Below are 20,975 nucleotides of genomic sequence, written 5' to 3'. Positions count from 1 at the left end.
ATTCTGACAAATTCTGACATTTAAGGGCTTTTAATATTTCCCATAATCTATAGCCTCCGAAAAATATGGTAAGTCTAAAGGCCATAACTCTCATCAACAGACCACATTTAAATTTCTTCGATTCTAGTCCAGCAGGGCAGACTTTATATGCTGTCAAAATTACAGTACCAAATCTAAGTTTAAAAACTTACCACACTGCCTTCTTTAAGATTACAGTTATGTAAAAGGGATGATAGAGTCATTAAAATTGGAAATGAAAAAATTACCCACATGACATTTAGAATTATACTTTACAAGAGTTGATAATGGGGTGGGGCAGAGGAAGTAGGGAGAGACTCCTTTTTCATTTTAGCTACTCAAAAAAATTATACCAAATGATATTTTTTCAACTTTTTCTTTGTCACTAACAAGTACCATATACAATGGTGCAAAGGAGCGTTCTCTGAAATTAACACTTGCTGTTAAGTAATGCGCAAAAGATAATTCTGATTCTACCCTGTATTTTATATAAGCAAGAATTCTACTGTTACACAGCAAGTAGCCTTTTAATATTGTGCTTTGAATGAGATTTCCAACTGTAATAGGTGGAGTCTAAATAGGGCTAGACGGCCTGGAATGCCTTTCAGCTATAGTACACTGATTCTGAAAAACCTAACAAAAGCAATTACTTTTCAAAAGAACAAAATGGAAAGCAAACCTGGTGTATTATCTGAGCTACAGGAAGTTGTTCAGCGTATTTCAGAGGTTCCATTAGTTCCTCATCCATCAGGTCTTTCTTATACCTGGAAAAATATTAAGAAACACAAAGCCAAGGTAAATATTATTTTTAAATATGCCAAATGTTTAAATATGCCAAATATGAAATATATTAAAAATATATATCAATATGAGATTCTGAAATAAGCAGTATTTGTCAATAATCTATGAAAAAACACCTAATGACAATTTTTAAATGACATAACCATGAATACATTGATTGCATTTAATTACTATTTAATAAGAGTAGATAACATCACCTAATAGTCTCAGATCCTGTTTTTCACTCTGAGACTTAAAAATGTTTAAGAACTCAATGTTCACTGCATATGCTTTTTATCATAGTATTTAAATAAAGGTCTTCAAAACCTGGCTCCAACCATTCAAGCCTCATCTCCAGCAACTCCTTCTCTACGTCCAAGTCAATAGTTATAGCCATTCCAACTAGTGGTCACCTGCCCGTGGGCTTGGCATCCCCATGATTCTGAGTTTCTCCACTGTGTTTCCTGTTTGGACCAACCACAACTCCTTCTTTCTTTACTCTTCTTTCAAATATAATAATTTATTTAGATGCATCTAGGTACATTTTTACCTACTTGAAGACAAAAATTATGTCTTATTCTTCTTTGTATATCCAATGTTTACCATATTATACTCAATAAATGTTTGCTGAATGGATGTATGAATAAAGCAAAGACAACAATAATTCTCTGAGAGGTTATTCTACATGGAAAATATTTTCCTTAATATCTATATTTACAATGAGATGCAGAGTTGATACAACACATACCCAACAGGGTATAAAACAGTAAAGTGCAGAGTAGGAATAAAAAATAAAATCTCCCCAAATGAAGAGAATTAGAAAAAATATTCTGAAAAAAGTATTGACCCTTTTCAAAATAGCAAATAAACATTAGATCCATTAGATTACAAAACAGTAAGACCAAAACACATTTAAACTTTCACTTACCTTTTATTCTTGTAAACTACACATCACCTTATCAATTTAAAATCAAATTTAAAAATTGAAACATTGAATTATCTTGAAAAATAATAAAACAAGACTAGTATAAGTCTCCAGGGCTGTAGTTAAGAAATCTGATGATGAGAAATATGGAATCTCTCCCAGTAAAAAGGCAGATATACAAGTAAGGACAAAATTTTGTACCTAAGAGCTTAAGAAACCTCTTAGCTAGGTAAAAGTTTGTGCATACTTTACAGATTAGCAAAAAAATAATTAATTTGGGGGAACTTTGAAGACTTTCACTAATGATGAAAAAAACTGTCTTAAAACACTGCTTTATAGAGAAAGAAAGTAGAACAGCAGTTTCCAGGGGCAAAGGAGGGGAGAAAGGGGAATTACTGTTTAATGGGTAGAATTTCAGTATTAAAAGGTGATAAAAATTCTGGAGATACTTGGTGGTGATGGTTACAGGATAATGTTAACATATTTAATGCCACTGAACTGTATACTTTAAAATGGTTTAAATGGTCAATTTTATGTTTTGTATATGCTGTGGGCTGAACTGTGTCCCCTTAAAATTCATACGTTGAAGCCCTAATGTTGAGTACCTCAGAATGTGACTGTAATTGGAGACAGGATGTTTAAAAAGATGATTAAGGTTAAATGAGGCCATTAGGGTAGGTCCTAACCCAATATGACAGTGTCCTTACAAGAAACTAGGACGCAGAGAAAGACAAAGTAAAGCCATGTGAAGACACCAGGAGAAGATTTGACCATCTATAAGTCAACAAGAGAGGCCTTATGAGAAAACAATCCTGCCAGCACCTTGATCTTGGACTTCTAGATTCCATAATTGTGAGGAAATAAATTTCTGTTGCTTAAGCCACTCAGTCTGTGCTACTTTGTTACGGCAGCCCTGGCAAACTAATACAGTATATATAACCACAATTAAAAATAAAATAAATATTCATTGACCAAAAAACCCACATTATTTTTAAGTATTTCACAATGTACATTTAAAAAGTCTCTCTACATTTTTAGGTATATAAAACATATACAAAGCAACAATAGGAAAATAGATATATTGAATATTATCAAAATTTAAAATTTCTGTGCTTCAAAGGACACTACCAAGAAAGTGAAAAAAAACAAAAAATGGGAGAAAATTTTTGTAAATCATATATTTGAAAAGATTTGTATCAAAAATATATTACAGGGGGCTTCCCTGGTGGCGCAGTGGTTGAGAATCTGCCCGCCAATGCAGGGGACACGGGTTCGAGCCCTGGTCTGGGAAGAGCCCACATGCCGCGGAGCAATTAGCCCCGTGAGCCACAACTACTGAGCCTGCGCGTCTGGAGCCTGTGCTCCGCAATAAGAGAGGCCGCGATAGTGAGAGGCCTGCGCACCACGATGAAGAGTGGCCCCCACGTGCCACAACTAGAGGAAGCCCTCGCACAGAAACGAAGACCCAACACAGCCATAAATAAATAAATAAATCATTAAAAAAAAAAAAAATATATTACAGGAACCTAATGAAATTTAAAAGTTTTTGCACAGCAAAGGAAACCATAAACAAGACGAAAAGAGAACCCTCAGAATGAGACAAAATATTTGCAAATGAAGCAACTGACAAAGGATTAATCTCCAAAATTTTCAAGCAGCTCATGCAGCTCAATATTAAAAAAACAAAAAACCCAATCCAAAAATGGGCAGAAGACCTAAATACACATTTCTCCAAAGAAGATATACAGATTGCCAACAAACACATGAAAGCATGCTCAACATCACTAATCATTAGAGAAATGCAAATCAAAATTACAATGAGGTACCACCTCACACCAGTAAGAATGGCCATCCTCAAAAAATCTACAAACACTAAATGCTGGAGAAGGTTGGAGAAAAGCGAACCCTCTTGCACTGTTGGTGGGAATGTAAATTGATACAGCCATTATGGAGAACAGTATGGAGGTTCCTTAAAAAACTAAAAATAGAACTACCATATGACCCAGCAATCCCACTACTGAGCATATAACCTGAGAAAACCATAATGCAAAAAGAGTCATGTACCACAGTGTTCATTGCAGCTCTATTTACAATAGCCAGGACATGGAAGCTACCTAAGTGTCCTTCAACAGACGAATGGATAAAGAAGATGTGGCACATATATACAACAGAATATTACTCAGCCATAAAATAAATGAAATTGAGTTATTTGTAGTGAGGTGGATGGACCTAGAGTCTGTCATACAGAGTGAAGTAAGTCAGAAAGAGAAAAACAAATACTGTATGCTAACACATATATATGGAATCTAAAAAAAAAAAACAAACACAAGGTTCTGAAGAACCTAGGGGCAGGACAGGAATAAAGACGCAGACGTAGAGAATGGACTTGAGGACACAGGGAGGGGGAACAGTAAGCTGGGACAAAGTGAGAGAGTGGCATGGACATATATAACACTACCAAATGTAAAAAAGATAGCTAGTGGGAAGCAGCCACATAGCACAGGGAAATCAGCTTGGTGCTTTGTGACCACCTAGAGGGGTGGGATAGGGAGGGTGGGAGGGAGACGCAAGAGGGAGGAGATATGGGGATATATGCATATGTATAGCTGACTGACTTTGTTATAAAGCAGAAGCTAACACACCATTGTAAAGCAATTATACTCCAATAAAGATGTTAAAATATATACATGTATATATTACAACTCAATAATAAAATGAAGAATAATTCAATTAAAAAATCTTTCTTCCTCATCAAGGATATTTCTAAGTGAAACTGGAATATTTGAGATTATTTATTTTTTACTGTGTGTCTGTGAGGGGAAAGAATACAATGACTACTCAGTACACTTTGGTGCTACTGCCTTAATTAAGGAAGCAGAAGTTTCCATAAATATCAGCTGAAGGTTAAATCACTGAAGTAATTCTAAGAGTAAATAGAAATATGAAAAACTCTTCTAAAAATATAAAGTAATGACATATACAATGGAATTCATTTTACTGACAAAATGTCTCTCAATCAATATAAAAGATACAAAAATATTAGAAAACTAGCAATTTGTTTTGATATTTCTAAAATGCCAAGTAGTTGTTACAAAAAATTTCAAACATTCATTTTCCTCATTTTCTTTTGTTTTATTTTTTCTGAACCATTTAAAAGTAAGCTGCAGATATCATGACAGTTCACATCTAAACACTTCAGTATGCATCAACCAAGAATAGGTTTGAAATTTTTCTTTTCTTTTTTTGGTCACGTGCAGCTTGAGGGATCTTAGTTCCCCAAAAAGGGACCAAACCCGGCCCCAGCAGTGAAAGTGCTGAGTCCTAACCACTGGACCGCTAGGGAATTTCTTTGAAAATTTTCTAAACAACTGCAAGACTTTTTTTTTTTTTTTTTTTTTTTTTGCGGTACGTGGGCCTCTCACTGTTGTGGCCTCTCCCATTGCGGAGCACAGGCTCCAGACGTGCAGGCTCATCAGCCATGGCTCACAGGCCCAGCCACTCCGCGGCATATGGGATCTTCCTGGACCGGGGCATGAACCCGTGTCCCCTGCGTTAGCTGGCGGACTCTCAACCACTGCGCCACCAGGGAAGCCCGACTTTTTTTTTTTTAAACATCTTTATTGGAGTATAATTGCTTTACAATGGTGTGTTAGTTTCTCCTTTATAACAAAGTGAATCAGCTATACATATACATATATCCCCATATCTCTTCCCTCTTGCATCTCCCTCCCTCCCACCCTCCCTATCCCACTCCTCTAGGCGGTCATAAAGCACCGAGCTGATCTCCCTGTGCTATACAGCTGCTTCCCACTAGGTATTGGTTTTACATTTGGTAGTGTATATATGTCCATGCCACTCTCTCACTTTGTCCCAGCTTACTGTTCCCCCTCCCCATGTCCTCAAGTCCATTCTCTAGTAGGTCTGCGTCTTTATTCCTGTCCTGCCCCTAGGTTCTTCATGTTTTTGTTTGTTTGGTTGGTTGGTTTTAGATTCCATATATATGTGTTAGCATACAGGATATGTTTTTCTCTTTCTGACTTATTTCACTCCATATAACAGACTCTAGGTTCATCCACCTCACTACACATAACTCAATTTCGTTTCTTTTTATGGCTGAGTAATATTCCATTGTACATATGTGCCACATCTTCTTTATCCACTCATCTGTCGATGGACACTTAGTTTGCTTCCATGTCTTGGCAATTGTAAATAGATCTGCAATGAACATTGTGGTACGTGACTCTTTTTGAATTATGGTTTCCTCAGGGTATATTCCCAGTAATGGGGTTGCTGGGTCATATGGTAGTTCTATTTTTAGCTTTTTAAGGAGCCTCCATACTGTTCTCCACAGTGGCTGTATCAATTTACATTCCCACCAACATTGCAAGAGGGTTCCCTTTTCTCCACACCCTCTCCAGCATTTATTGTTTGTAGATTTTTTGATGATAGTCATTCTGACTGGTGTGAGGTGCTACCTCATTGTAGTCTTGATTTGCATTTCTCTAATGATTAGTGATGTTGAACATGCTTTCATGTGCTTGTTGGCTATCTGTATACATTCTTTGGAGAAATGTGTATTTTGGTCTTCTGCCCATTTTTGGATTGGGTTGTTTGTTTTTTTGATATTGAGCTGCATGAGCTGCTTGAAAATTTTGGAGATTAATCCTTTGTCAGTTGCTTCATTTGCAAATATTTTGTCCCATTCTGAGGGTTCTCTATTCGTCTTGTTTATGGTTTCCTTTGCTGTGCAAAAGCTTTTAAGTTTCATTAGGTCTCATTTGTTTATTTTTGTTTTTATTTCCAGTTCTCTAGGAGGTGGGTCAAAAAGGATCTTGCTGTAATTTATGTCACAGAGTGTTCTGCCTATGTTTTCATCTAAGAGTTTTATAGTGTCCGGCCTCACATTTAGGACTTTAAGCCATTTTTAGTTTAATTTTGTGTATGGTGTTAGGGAGTGTTCTACCTTCATTCTTTTACATGTAGCTGCCCAGTTTTCCCAGCATCACTTACTGAAGAGGCTGTCTTTTCTCTATTGTATATTCTTGCCTCCTTTATCAAAGATAAGGTGGCCATATGTGCGTGGGTTTATCTCAGGGCTTTCTATCCTGTTCTATTGATCTATATTTCTGTTTTTGTGCCAGTACCATATTTTCCTTATTACTGTAACTTTGTTTTATAGTCTGAAGTCAGGGACCCTGATTCTTCAAGCTCCATTTTTCTTTCTCTCTTTTTTGAGTCTTCTCCCTTTTTTGCTTGATGAGTCTGGCTAGTGGTTTATCAATTTTGTTTATCTTCTCAAAGAACCAGCTTTTAGTTTTATTGATCTTTGCTACTCTTTCCTTCATTTCTTTTTCATGTATTTCTGATCTGATCTTTATGATTTCTTTTCTTCTGCTAACTTTGGGGGCTTTTTTTTTCTTCTTTCCTAATTGCTTTAGGTGTAAGGTTAGGTTGTTTATTTGAGATCTTTCTTGTTTCTTGAGATAGAACTGTATTGCCATAAATTTCCCTGTTAGAACTGCTTTTGCTGCATGCCATAGGTTTTGGGTCATTGTGTTTTCATTGTCATTTGTTTTTAGGTATTTTTTATTTCCTCTTGGATTTCTTCAGTGATCCCTTGGTTATTAAGTAGTGTATTGTTTAGCCTCCATGTATTTGTATTTTTTACAGATTTTTTTCCTGTAATTGATATCTAGTCTCATAGCATTGTGGTCGGAAAAGATACTTGATACAATTTCAATTGTCTTAAATTTGCCAGGGCTTGATTTGTGACCCAAGATATGATTTATCCTGGAGAATGATCCATGAGCACTTCAGAAGAAAGTGTATTGTTGTGTTTGGATGGAATGTCCTAAAACTATCAATTAAGTCCATCTTGTTTAATGTATCATTTAAAGCTTGTGTTTCCTTATTTATTTTCACTTTGGATGATCTGTCCATTGGTGAAAGTGGGGTGTTAATGTCCCCTACTATGATTGTGTTCCTGTCGATTTCCCCTGTTATGGCTGTTAGCATTTGCCTTATGTATTAAGGTGCTCCTATGTTGGGTGCATAAATATTTACAGTTGTTATATCTTCTTGGATTGATCCCTTGATCATTATGTTGTGTCCTTCTTTGTCTCTTGTAATAGTCTTTATTTTAAAGTCTATTCTGTCTGATATGAGAATTGCTACTCCAGTTTTCTTTAGATTTCCATCTGCATTGACAATCTTTTTCCATCCCCTCACTTGCAGTCTGCATGTGTCCCTAGGTCTGAAGTGGCTCTCTTGTAGACAGCATATATACGGGTCTTGTTCTTGTATCCATTCAGCCAGTCTATGTCTTTTGGTTGGAGCATTTAATCCATTTACATTTAAGGTAATTATCAATATGTATATTCCTATTACCATTTTCTTAATTGTTTGGGGTTTGTTATTGTAGGTCTTTTCCTTCTCTTGTGTTTCCTGCCTAGAGAAGTTCCCTTAGCATTTGTTGTAAAGCTGGTTTGATGGTGAATTCTCTTAGCTTTTGCTTTTCTGTAAAAGTTTTAATTTCTCCATCAAATCTGAATGAGATCCTTGCTGGGTAGAGTAATCTTGGTTGTAGGTTCTTCCCTTTCATCACTTTAAATATGTCCTGCCACCCCCTTCTGGCTTGCAGAGTTTCTGCTTAAAGATCAGCTGATAACCTTATGGGGATTCCCTCATAAGTTATTTGTTGTTTTTCCCTTGCTGCTTTTAATATATTTTTTTGTTGTATTTAATTTTTGAGAGTTTGAGTAATATGTGTCTTTGCGTGTTTCTCCTTGGATTTATCCTGTATGGGACTCTGCGCTTCGTGGACTTGGTTAACTATTTCCTTTCCCATATTAGGGAAGTTTTCAACTATAATCTCTTCAAATATTTTCTCAGGCCCTTTCTTTTTCTCTTCTTCTTCTGGGACCCCTATAATTCAAATGTTGGTGCGTTTATGTTGTCCCAGAGGTCTCTGAGACTGTCCTCAATTCTTTTCATTCTTTTTTCTTTATTCTGCTCTGCCGTAGTTACTTCCACTATTTTATCTTCCAGGTCACTTATCCGTTCTCTGCCTCAGTTATTCTGCTATTGATTCCTTCTAGAGAATTTTAAATTTCATTTATTGTGTTTTTCATCATTGTTTGTTGGCTCTTTAGTTCTTCTAGGTTCTTTTAAACTCTTCTTGTATTTTCTCCATTCTATTTCCAAGATTTTGGATCATGCTTACTATTATTACTCTGAATTCTTTTTCAGGTAGACTGCCTATTTCCTCTTCATTTGTTTGGTCTGGTGGGTTTTTACCTTGCTCCTTCATCTGCTGCACATTTCTCTGTCTTCTCATTTTGTTTAACTTTCTGTGTTTGGGGTCTCCTTTTCACAGGCTGCAGGTTAGTAGTTCCTGTTGCTTTTGGTGTCTGCCCCCATTGGCTAAGGTTGGTTCATTGGGTTGTGTAGGCTTCCTGGTAGAGGGGACTGGTGCCTGTGCTCTGGAGGATGAGGCTGGATCTTGTCTTTCTGGTGGGCAGGTCCACGTGGTGTGTTTTGGGGTGTCTGTAAACCGATTATGATCTCAGGCAGCCTCTCTGCTAATGGGTGTGGTCGTGTTCCTGTCTTGTTAGTTGTCTGGCACAGGGTGTCCAGCACTGTAGCTTGCTGGTCATTGAGTGGAGCTCAGTCTTTGCATTGAGATGGAGATCTTTGTGAGAGCTTTAGCCGTTTAATATTACGTGGAGCCGGGAGGTCTCTGGTAGACCAATGTTCTGAACCTGGCTCTCCCACCTCAGAGGCACAGGTCTGACACCCAGCCAGAGCACCAAGACCCTGTCAGCCACATGGCTCAGAAGAAAAGAGAGAAGGAAAGAAAGAAAGGAAGGAAGGAAGGAAGGAGGGAAAAGTTATTAAAATAAAAAATAATTATTAAAAATAAAAAAATTTAAAAATTAATAAAAAGAGAAAAAAAGGAAAGAAGAAAGCAACCAAACGAAAAAACAAATCCTCCAATGATAACAAGCGCTAAAAACTAAAAAAACAAAAAAAAGAGACAGAACCCTAGGACAAATGGTAAAAGCAAAGTTATACAGACAAAATCACACAAAGAAGCAAACACATACACACTGACAAAAGAGAAAAAGGGAAAAGATATATATATCGTTGCTCCCAAAGTCCACCTCCTCAATTTAGGATGATTCATTGTCTATTCAGGTATTCCACAGATGCAGGGTACATCAAGTTGACTGTGGAGATTTAATCCGATGCTCCTGAGGCTCCTGGGAGAAATTTCCCTTTCTCTTTTTTGTTCGCACAGCTCCCAGGGTTCAGCTTCGGATTTGGCCCCACCTCTGCATGTAGGTCGCCTGAGGGTGTCCGTTTTTCGCTCAGACAGGACGGGGTTAAAGAAGCAGCTGATTTGGGGGCTCTGGCTCACTCAGGCCAGGGTGAGGGAGGGGTACAGATGCACAGCGAGCCTGCGGCAGCAGAGGCCAGCATGATGTTGTAACAGCCTGAGGCGTGTCGTGTGTTCTCCCGGGAATGTTGTCCCTGGATCACGTGACCCTGGCAGTGGCGGCCTGTACAGGCTCCCAGGAGGGGAGGTGTGGATAGTGACCTGTGCTTGCACACAGGCTTCTTGGTGGCTGCAGCAGCAGCCTTAGCGTCCCATGCCCGTCTCTGGGGTCCACGCTGATAGCCGCGGCTCATGCCCGTCTCTGGAGCTCCTTTAGGCAGCGATCTTAATCCCCTCTCCTCGCACACCAGGAAACAAAGAGGCAAGAAAAAGTCTCTTGTCTCTTCGGCAGCTCCAGACTTTTTCCCGGACTCCCTCCCGGCTAGCCGTGGTGCACTAGCCCCCTTCAGGCTGTGTTCACGCAGCCAACCTCAGTCCTCTCCCTGGGATCCGACTGAAGCCCGAGCCTCAGCTCCCAGCCCCTACCCGCCCCAGCGGGTGAGCAGACAAGCCTCTCGGGCTGGTGAGTGCTGGTCGGCACTGACCCTCTGTGGGGGAATCTCTCTGCTTTGCCCTCCGCCTCCCTGTTGCTGCACTCTCCTCCATGGCTCTGAAGCCACCCGCGGTCTCCGCCCGCAAAGGGGCTTCCTAGTGTGTGGAAACCTTTCCTCCTTCACAGCTCCCTCCCAGAGGTGCAGGTCCCGTCCCTATTCTTTTGTCCCTGTTTTTTTCTTTTTTCTTTTGCCCTACCCAGGTACGTGGGGAGTTTCTTGCCTTTTGGGAGGCCTGAGGTCTTCTGCCAGTGTTCAGTAGGTGTTCTGTAGGAGCTGTTCCACACGTAGATGTATTTCTGATGTGTTTGTGGGGAGGAAGGCGAGCCCCACGTCTCACTCCTCCGCCATCTTGAAGGTCCACCTCTGCAGGACTTTTTTAAAAAATTCACTCAAAGTGTAATTAACAAATAATCTTGGTTATCACTACGGACTTCGGAGTTTTTTACTTATCCAATGTCCCACAACAAATTAAATTACTCATTTTGAATTCCTTGAAAATGTCCATCATTTTCTTGCCATAATGTTTCTAAAAGGTATGATGTCAAACTGGTTTTCTTTCCACTTTAATTACTTCATGTTTCATTTATTTTAACAATAAAACTATTTTTTGGCTTGGAGGCTCTGGTGGTCTTTTCCTTTTATTTTAAGGTCTAATACTAGGATATAGGATATAGCTAAGAGTCAATTACTCTAGATCAATCAGTTCCCCAAGCATATAGAAGCCCTTTCAATATGGAAATTTACATCTCCTTTTATTTTAGAAAAGATTGTTTTATTATGATTTTAAATATTATTTCTGTTCATTTTCCATTTGTTTTTCTAGTTCAAGTTCTTGAACTAAATATATTGGATTTTCTCTATCCCTTTTCTCTCTGATCTTTTTATCTGTCTTATTTCAATTTCACTTTCTTGACCTTTTCATTTCTATTCTTTATGTCTCTTACTGAACTTCTGGTAATATCTATCTTTCCTTGGGTACCCTGTAATTTAGTTTTCATTTCTGAAACGATTTTTGAGTTTTTTTGTTGATTTCCTTCCCAGAGTTCAGTCAGCTCCTATTTCATACATCTTCCTGTTCATTGTCCATTTCAACTGTGAGTTTTGGAGTGTCTGATTCATGGTGTCCTTTCATAATGCAATTGCTTGTTTAATACAGGTTATTCATGTTCAAATATTGTGTCTTAGTTTTTCTTTTTTTGTGGCTTTTGTTTCTTTTTATTTTTCCTTTCATTCTATGTGTGTGTAAGTGTGCTGAGAAGATTTGGTTTTAATTTTCTGTTTTCTTATAGTAACTCTGTATGGATGCTGGCTTCTTTTTCTGTTGAAGATTATTTGCACTGTTTCTTTTCAGAATCAGCAATAGTAAGCTATCTTGTGAAGAGGGGAAGAACGGAGATAAGTTTGCTTATTAGGTTTCTCTCAGTTCAATAGCACCCTCCTCTGTGGCTACAATGAAGTGTAGATTCTTTAATAAATGGTACTTTTTGTGGCAGTGGTGGGAACAGAATTTGTTTTTTTGTTTTTCCATTTTTCTTATTTCCCTTGGTCCTTTATCTTCAGCTGCTTCTTTCTTTCCCTTCACTACCAAGCATCCAAGGGACATGCCCTCCCTCCTTGCAAGGTATCTTCCATTCCCTCAGAATTAATTTCCCAAGACTGTCACCTAAGTCACCCACACTTTCTAAGCCCCATCTCTTCTATATTCAGTAGCTACGGCTCTGATCAAGTAGTCCATGTTTACAGCATAATTCAGAAACTGAGAAAACTACCAATGTTAATTTCAATTTATATATGTCTGCCATCTTAAGGGAATCTGAATTTTTCTCCTGCAAAATCGTAAAGTTCTCTTTCTTAAAGCCACCCATTATTCCTTTCATTTAACATTTTGAATTTTTCCTAAAAGGATGTACTTTTTCTATTATCTTTCCAAGATCCTTCACTAAGACACACTACTTAAATAATTTAACAAGAGAGTAGTTTCTGCATGCAAAAGGCTGTATATTCCTTTTCTTACTTGACTGTTTCTTTTTTCAAAAACTGTGCTTTTGAAGAAAACAGTAATAAATGGAATGGAATTTGCTTATACTCTGGAAGGATTCTGGATCCAATACAGTGATGCTACCATCTTAAATCAAAATGCAAATCCTCTGCATAAGTAAATAAAATACTGCTGGCAAAATTCTGAAACCTGTGAAGTTAGTCTTTACAAACGCTCGTTTCTTTTGTGTTTTTACTCTTTCATATATGCTCAGTGCCCTCAAAAATCTTCCTCCTCTGTGCTGTCCAAGCAATCCTAAAATAATACTGTAAAATTATTTATGGTACCCATATAGAAGGTCATCTCTGATTCAGAAACAGATGAAGTTTTTATTCTATATTGCCATATTGAGATTAGATTATTCATGATAAAATGACCTAGCTTACTGTGGGCAGAAGGCCAAAGCATCTTTTCAAACACTAGAAATATACCCAACAAAAAGAACAGGAAGACAGACACATTGTGCTATGCCAAATACAGACTAAAAATTAAGAACATCAACAAATAATTCAAGACACATGATGTAGTATAATCCAAAGTCATTAGGAAGGAATTCTCTAAACATATCAAAAATAGGAAGAGAGCCAAAGTTAGTGTTACGTCTTGAACTTGATAGCTTAAAAGAATTATTTAAAACTAAAAGTATACAAAAAAAAACAGTTAATTTAATATAATCTTGTTAGGGAAAAACAAGGAGAGAAAAATTTCCACTCCTAAACTGCATTAAAAAAAATGCCCAAGAATTCATCTAATTGACAACACATATTGTAGTGCAAGATATAGTTGACAAAACTGCAACCCTGTGACATTCCTGAAAGTTTAAAGACACTCTAAGGGGAAAAAACAACTCAAATTTATTGGTCAATAGAGACATACGCAAAATGCCATTACAACTCCAAAAATGTCCCAAGTGTCACCAAAGATTATTTTTGTGAAGATAGGTTATATAGAAATGAGACAACAATCTAATGCATCATCTTCCTTGAAATGAGATTCCCCTCCCAAACTCATAGCATCGCCATTCTTCTAATTGTCAAACTAAAAATTTGTAAGCAAAGATATTAAAACATAACCTTGGCTATTATCTACTTTGAAGAAGCACAAGGAAGATGATGAGCTGGGGAAATTAGACGTAATTTGAGATAGAGAATGGAAAGTTAACTCCCAAGAGAATTAATGTTACATTAACTTATGGCCCAACTGTTGAAATACATCTTATTTACCATCAGCTTGCAGTGAGGTATAAAGATGCACATACCAGTTAAAGAAGAATATCTCTCAAGCAATTCAGTAAAGTGAATATAATAAAATCCCAGAAAACCAAGCTCTAATTCTCATTGAAGGATCTCTTGTCTGGTAGAAATTGTAGGCAGGCTTTCCGAAAGTTTCCCAAACCAGCAAATGTGTATGTATAAGGAATTATCTTTGTAGAGTCAGACAATTCTACGATAACAGTGGGTAGTCAGAGGAAAACCTGTCAACTTTACTGAGCACTTACCCTGTATTAGGCAATCTAGTAGGTACATATAACAAGTTATATATGTGTGTTGTTTAGTCATTTTATTTTGCTTACATATATATCTATGTATGCATGAAAAGTATGTAGAATATTCATAAATAGTTTCAGTAATAAATTATATTCTATATACAAATATAAACAATGAAAATATGTAAATACATACAAAATTGACAAAGAACTCACATAATTCAACATCAAAAAAACAAACAACCTGATTAAAAAATGGGCACCGGACCTGAATAGACATTTTTCCAGAGACATACAAAGAGCCAACAGACACATGAAAAGACGCTCAACATCACTAATCATCAGGTAAAGCCAACTCAAAACCACAATGAGATATCACCTCACACCTGCCAGAATGGCTATTATCAAAAAGACAACAAATAACAAGTGCTGGCGAGTATGTGGAGAAAAGGAAACCCTGGCGCACTGTTGGTGGGAATGTAAATTGGTACAGCCACTGTGGAAAACAGTATGGAGGCGCCTCAAAAAAGTTTAAAGTAGAACTACCACACAATCCAGCAACTCCACTTCTGGGTATTCATCAGAAGAAAACAAAAACACTAATTTGAAAAGATATATGCATCTCTGTGTTCACTGCAGCATTATTTACAATGGTCAAGATATGGAAACAACCTAAGTGTCCATCGATAGATGAATGGACAAAGAAGATGTGGGGGGAGTGTACGTGTGTGTGTTTGTGTGTATACACACACACACAATAGAATATTACTCAGCCAAATAAAAAAGAATAAAATCTTTCCATTTTGCCACAAAATGGATGAAGCTGGAGGGTATTATGCTAAGAAAAAAAGTCAGAGAAAAAAAAATACTGTATGATTTCACTTACATATGGAATCTAAAAAACAAAACAAATAAACAAACATAACAAAACAGAGTCACAGATACAGAGAACAAACAGGTGGTTGCCAGAGGGGAGGAGGTGGGGAGATGAACGAAATAGGTGAGGGAGATTAAGAGGTACAAACTTCCGGTTACAAAATAAATGAGTCACAGGGATTAAATGTACAGTGTGGGAAATATAGTCAATAACAAGGTAATATCTTTGTATGGTGACAGATGGTAAACAGACTAATCGTGGTGATCATTTTGTAATGTATAGAGATATCAAATCACTATGTTGTATACCAGGAATTAACATAGTCTTATAGGTCAATTATACTTCAAACTCAGAAAAAGTGATCAGATTGTTTATTACCAGAGGCTGGGGTAGAGAGTGGGGAAATTGGATAAAGGTGCTCAAAAGGTACAAACCTCTAGTTACAAACCTCTGTTAACCTCTAGTTAACACTGCTATATGTTATATGTGAAAGTCAGGAGAGTAAATCCTAAGAGTTCTCATCACAAAGAAAAACATATTTTTTCTTTATCTATTCTTTTCTATCTATATGAGATGATGGATGTTCACTAAACATTGTGGTAAAGTCAAATCATTATGCCTTAAATGTACACAGTGCTGTATGTCAATTATATTTCAATAAAACTGTAAGGGGAAAAAAGGCCCAGCAAAAAATAAATAAATAAATAATATGTATAATTCAGCCACTTGTTTTTTTTTTTTTCATTTAATATGTTTTTGAGATCCAAGCATCTCAATATGATTACCAATCTAGCTCATTACTGTTAATAGTTATATGGTATAATATGAAAATGCTCCATTTTATTTAAACATTCCATTATGGATGGATATCTGCTTTCATTTATTTATTATTAGAAATAGTGTTGCAAAAAATATCCGTCCAGGCTACTTTGTCTACATGTGCAAGATATGCTCTGTAACAGGCAAACCATAGCCCACAGGCCAAATCTGGCCTATCATCTGTTTCTGTATGTCCAGTAAGCTAAGAATGGTTTTTACATTTTTTTAATGGTTGCAAAAACAAATCAAAGGGAGAATAATATTTCATAACAAATGACACTTATATAAAATCCAAGTTTCAGTGTCTGTAAATAAAGTTTTACTTGAGCCCATTCATTTGTTAATGTATTATCCATGACTTCTTCTGCACTACAGTAGCCAGAGTATTTGCAACTGAGGCCATTTGACCTACAAAGGCTAAAATGTTTACTAGCTGGCCTTTTACAGCAGAAGTTTGCCAACCCCTGTTCTAGAGTAATTATTTAGAAGTGGACTTGCAGGGTCATAAGTTATTATGCACATCTTAAATTTTGCTAGTAACAACCAAATTACTATCCAAAGGGGCTGCATCAATTTATACTGCCACCAGAAATGTGTAAGTTCCCATTTCCCTCATCGCCACTTAAGTTTCTACAAGAAACAGTATCTCATTGTTTTAATTTCCATTTCCCTTTTAAAAATATACTTGAATGGTCACTGGACATGAGTCTTTCTTCTTTTCCAAACTGTATTTCCTTTGGTCATTTTTCTATTGGGTTGTCTTTAAAAAATCAATGTGCAGAGTTATATAATTTGGATAGAAATTCTTTGACATACATGTTGCAAATAATTTCACCCAGGGTTTCTCTTTTAACTTTGTATTTTTTTTCTTTTTTACTATATATGGTATTTTAATTTTGTTGCAGTAATTTTTATTAATCTTTTCTTAGCTATGTTTTGTATGACATCTTTCCCCACTCCTATTCCCCAACTTATTAAGTTTAATAATTATTAAATGGTAGATTCTCCTAGATTTCCTATTACATGGTCTGTAAAAAAACAGGGAAAGTTTGCCTCTTCCTGGTTCTTATGCCTCCTATTTTTCCCTTGTCTTCTCGCATTAGTTGGGACTTCTTGTGCAATGATGAATAGATGGAAATATAATATGCATCCTTATCTCGTCTGACTTTCATTGAGATGTTGCTAAAGGTTCACCCTAAAGTATAATGTTTTCTGCTTGCTTTAGATACATGGCCTTTATTAAGTCAAGGCAGCTCTCTTTTATTTCTAGTTTGCTAAGCCATGTTGCTTTTTTTAAATCATTAATGATTGATAAATTTTAATCAGATGCTTTCTCTCATCTACTGAAACAATTACAAAATATTTCTCATTTAATGTAGTGATATGATGAAATACATTAATATATTTTCTAACCCTAAATCATTCCTGCAATTTTAAGATAGCTTCTATTTGGTCATGAAGTATTTTTATTTTTACATTACTGGATTTGATTTGGATTTTATTTAAGATTTGTACATCTGTGATCATAAAGAGGTTGGCTCTATTATTTTTTCATACTCTCCTTGTGTAGTTTTGGTTTCAAAATCAACTAGTTCCACCAAATGAGTTAGGTAGCTTGCTTTCTTTGTTTATTCTGTTTGTATGTCAGCTCCACATGTTTGGTAAATGTCACAGGTAAAAACTATCTAAGCCTACTGCTGTTTGAAGTTTGTTGACAGAAGGTACATATTTTTTACAATTGATAAAAAAGCAAATTCTTTTACTTGAAGGCTTAATTTATTTCTTTTACTTACTTTTTTCCTAAATCCCTGGTAAGTATTACTTCAGCCACATTCCAAGTGATTTTTATAGCCTTATATAGAAAATGCATCATGTAAACAGCACATTTTGGGGTTTTGTTTTGAATTTAGTATGACGGCCTTACTCTTTCACAGAGGGTATTTGGTCTAATTATATTTAATTTAGTCACTGATACAACTGGATTTATTATTACTATCTATTTTCTATTTCCCATCTACTTGATGTTCCTTTTTCTTTTAAATTAACCAAATATTTTATTAATCCTTTTTTTCTCTATTAACATGGTAATTACACATATATTTACCATTATTATAGTGGTTACCTTGGACATTATAACATCAAACTTTGACTTGTTAATCTAATCAAATGTATCACATTTATCATTTCTCCAATAAGAACAGCATTTTGCAACACTTTGATTCCAATTATCCTAACTCTGCCTTTTGCACTGTTGTTGTCATATATTTTAATTATACAAATATTGTTTAACTCAACATATTATTTTTGTTTTCTGTCCCATTAATATTCAATTATCTTAAATGATACCTATGCCTATTCTGGTTCTCTTCATTCCTTACTGAATTTCTGTGTTTCCCATTAGGATCATTTTATTTCTGGCTGAAGAACTCCATTTAGTTTTTATTTTAGTTCAGGTGCACTGGCAACAAATTGTTTTGTTTGTCTGAAAACATCTTTATTTCACCTTCAATTTTGGAAGATATTTTTGCTGTGTATAGAATTATAGGTTAGAAGTTTTCTTTCTTTCAGCACTTTAAACATGTCATTGTACTGTTTTATGGCTTCCACTGTTTATGTCAGTATTAAAGGTACTGTGCATTTTCTTCTCTGGTGGGCCCTTAAGATTTTTCTCTGTCTATGATTTTCCAGCATTTTGACTATGATGTGGTTTCCTTCATATTCATCCTGCTTGGGATTAGTAGAATTAATTGAATCTGATGTATTTGATATGTTTCATTAGTTTTGCTCATTATCTCTTTATGTATTGTTGCTTCCTTATTTTCAATCTGTCCTCTAGTTTAAGACACTATTTACACACATTACATCATTTTACTGAATCTAATTACATCCCTTACTCTCCTTCCTTCCTTCCTCCCTCCCTTCCTTCTCTCCTTCCTTCTTTTCTTTCTTTCTGTGCTTCAGCTTGGATTTTTTTCTATCGAATTGCCTTAAGTACACTAATGCTGTTTTCTGATGTATCCAATTTGATGTTAAGCCAATCATTGAGTTCTTCAATTCAGATGTTATATTTTTCAATTCTAGAATGTTCACTTCAATGTTCTAGACATACTCATATTCTCTGGTAAATTCCCTAACTTTTCAACTGTTTTCAAGATTTTTTTCCCCTATTTTCTTGAACATATTAAAAATAGGTATTTTAAAGGCTATTTTCTACTAACTCCAAGTTCTGAATCACTTCTAGGTCTGCTTCTATATTCTGTTTGTTTATGTTTTTCTCTTGGTAATAGAGTCATAATGTTCTCCCTTTTATGCACCGAGTAATTTTTTATTGATTGTGTACAGGACACAGCGCACAACTGTTTAAAGGGAAAAAAAACCTACTGACAATACTTTTCCATCTGAGAAGATCCATCTAAATGTTCTGCTACATATTTAGAGAGTGGTGATCTGATCACTTCCATTCAATCAGGGACTGAGCTGAATTAAGACTGCCTTACAATTTTGACAAAACTCAATTCAATCTTTAATTTAACCCTATTCTTATGGTGAGGCCCTTCAAGATTTTAAATTGAAGCCTAGCAGGTCTTTGTCCCCTCAACACAGACAGAATGCAGAAAATTCCACTATGCTTTTCAGAGGTTTCTGGCTTAGATCTTTGTCCTGTTGTCCTGCATAGCTTCAGAATTAGGCACTCCAGCCCCACTGAATTGCCACAAGCTGTACTGGTCACTCTGTCCTCATTAGTGACCCTCTATCAGAGGCCAAGCCCAGATTCCTCTAATACAGAGGTGAACAACGTTTTTCGGTAAAGGGCCAGATAGTAACTATTTTAGGCTTTCTGGCGGAATAGTCTTTATCACAAGTAGTCAACTCTGCCATTATAGCATGAAAGCAGCCACAGACAATATGTAAATGAATAAAGGAATGATTCTGGCTGTTTTCCAAAAAAACTTTATTTACAAAACAGGCAGCAGGCCAGACCTGGCCCATGGGCTATAGTGTGCTGATCTTTGCTCTTGCTGCACCCAGAATCAGTAAGTGTATCCAAAGGGAAAGTAGCTGGAAAATGTCAGTGTCAGTTCACCACCATCTCCAGGACTGTCAACTCTGACCTGGCATATTCTTCAGACTCACATCCTGAAGATCTCTATCACTTCAGAAATTGCAAGACTAGTAAATTCAGCTCTTGTTTTCAGAAGTCTTCTGCTTAGCAGTTAGCTTTCCTTTAGCTTCAGAATTTGGCAAATATTTTGAAAAGGAAATTGGTCATGTGATTGAGGCAAATACCTTGAAAGGGAAACTGATTTCTGACTGAGTGACAATTGTACCACTCTAGCCTCACACAATCACCAAAATTTTTGCTGATTTCTCTATCCACAAGCAATGCATGACCCACTGCCTGAACCAAACCCAGATTCTCAACCTTTGGCTTACTCCCAGAATCAGTAAATTAACTCAGTGGAAAAGTGGCTATAGATTTTCAGTTCATCTCTGAGAAGTTCTCCCAAATCTAGATTTTTACCTTCTCAGTCCACATTGCTTCTGAAATCTTTAAAAATGTTATTTTTGTCTGGCTTTTCCAATTGTTCTTAGTGGGATCATAAACCTATTGCAAATTATTTCATCATTCCAGAATCAGAAACTATATCCTACTACTTTTGATATTTAAAATTTTCAGGACTTCCCTGGTGGCACAGTGGTTAAGAATCTGCCTGCCAATGCAGGGGACACAGGTTCAAGCCCTGGTCCGTGAACATCCCACATGCCGCAGAGCAACTAAGCCGGTGTGCAACTACTCAGCCTGCGCTCTAGAGCCCGTGAGCCACAACTACTGAGCCTGCGTGCCACAACTACTGAAGCTCACGTGCCTAGAGCCCGTGCTCCACAACAAGAGAAGCCACTGCAATGAGAAGCCTGCGCACCACAACGAAGAGTAGCTCCCGCTCACCGCAACTAGAGAAAGCCCGCATGCAGCAACAAAGACCCAATGCAGCCAAAAATAAATAAATTTTTAAAAATAAAAATAAGATATTAAAAAATT

At 36.6% G+C, this 20,975-nt stretch overlaps 1 protein-coding gene across 2 annotated transcripts in view; it reads right to left on the bottom strand.

Moving 5' to 3' along the window:
* PIGK (phosphatidylinositol glycan anchor biosynthesis class K) overlaps positions 1–20,975 on the bottom strand; it is a 140,275-nt gene that overhangs the window by 37,301 nt on the left and 81,999 nt on the right. For both annotated transcript variants that reach the window (XM_081220120.1, XM_081220121.1), the window contains exon 10: positions 698–782. In XM_081220120.1, coding sequence (XP_081076246.1) covers positions 698–782 — 85 coding nt within the window. The remainder of the gene's footprint in view (positions 1–697; positions 783–20,975) is intronic.

This window comes from Mesoplodon bidens (assembly GCF_964165515.1).
Source record: "Mesoplodon bidens genome assembly, chromosome: 2".
Taxonomy (NCBI): Eukaryota; Metazoa; Chordata; class Mammalia; order Artiodactyla; family Ziphiidae; genus Mesoplodon; species Mesoplodon bidens.
This window is presented reverse-complemented; position numbering and strand designations above follow the sequence as displayed.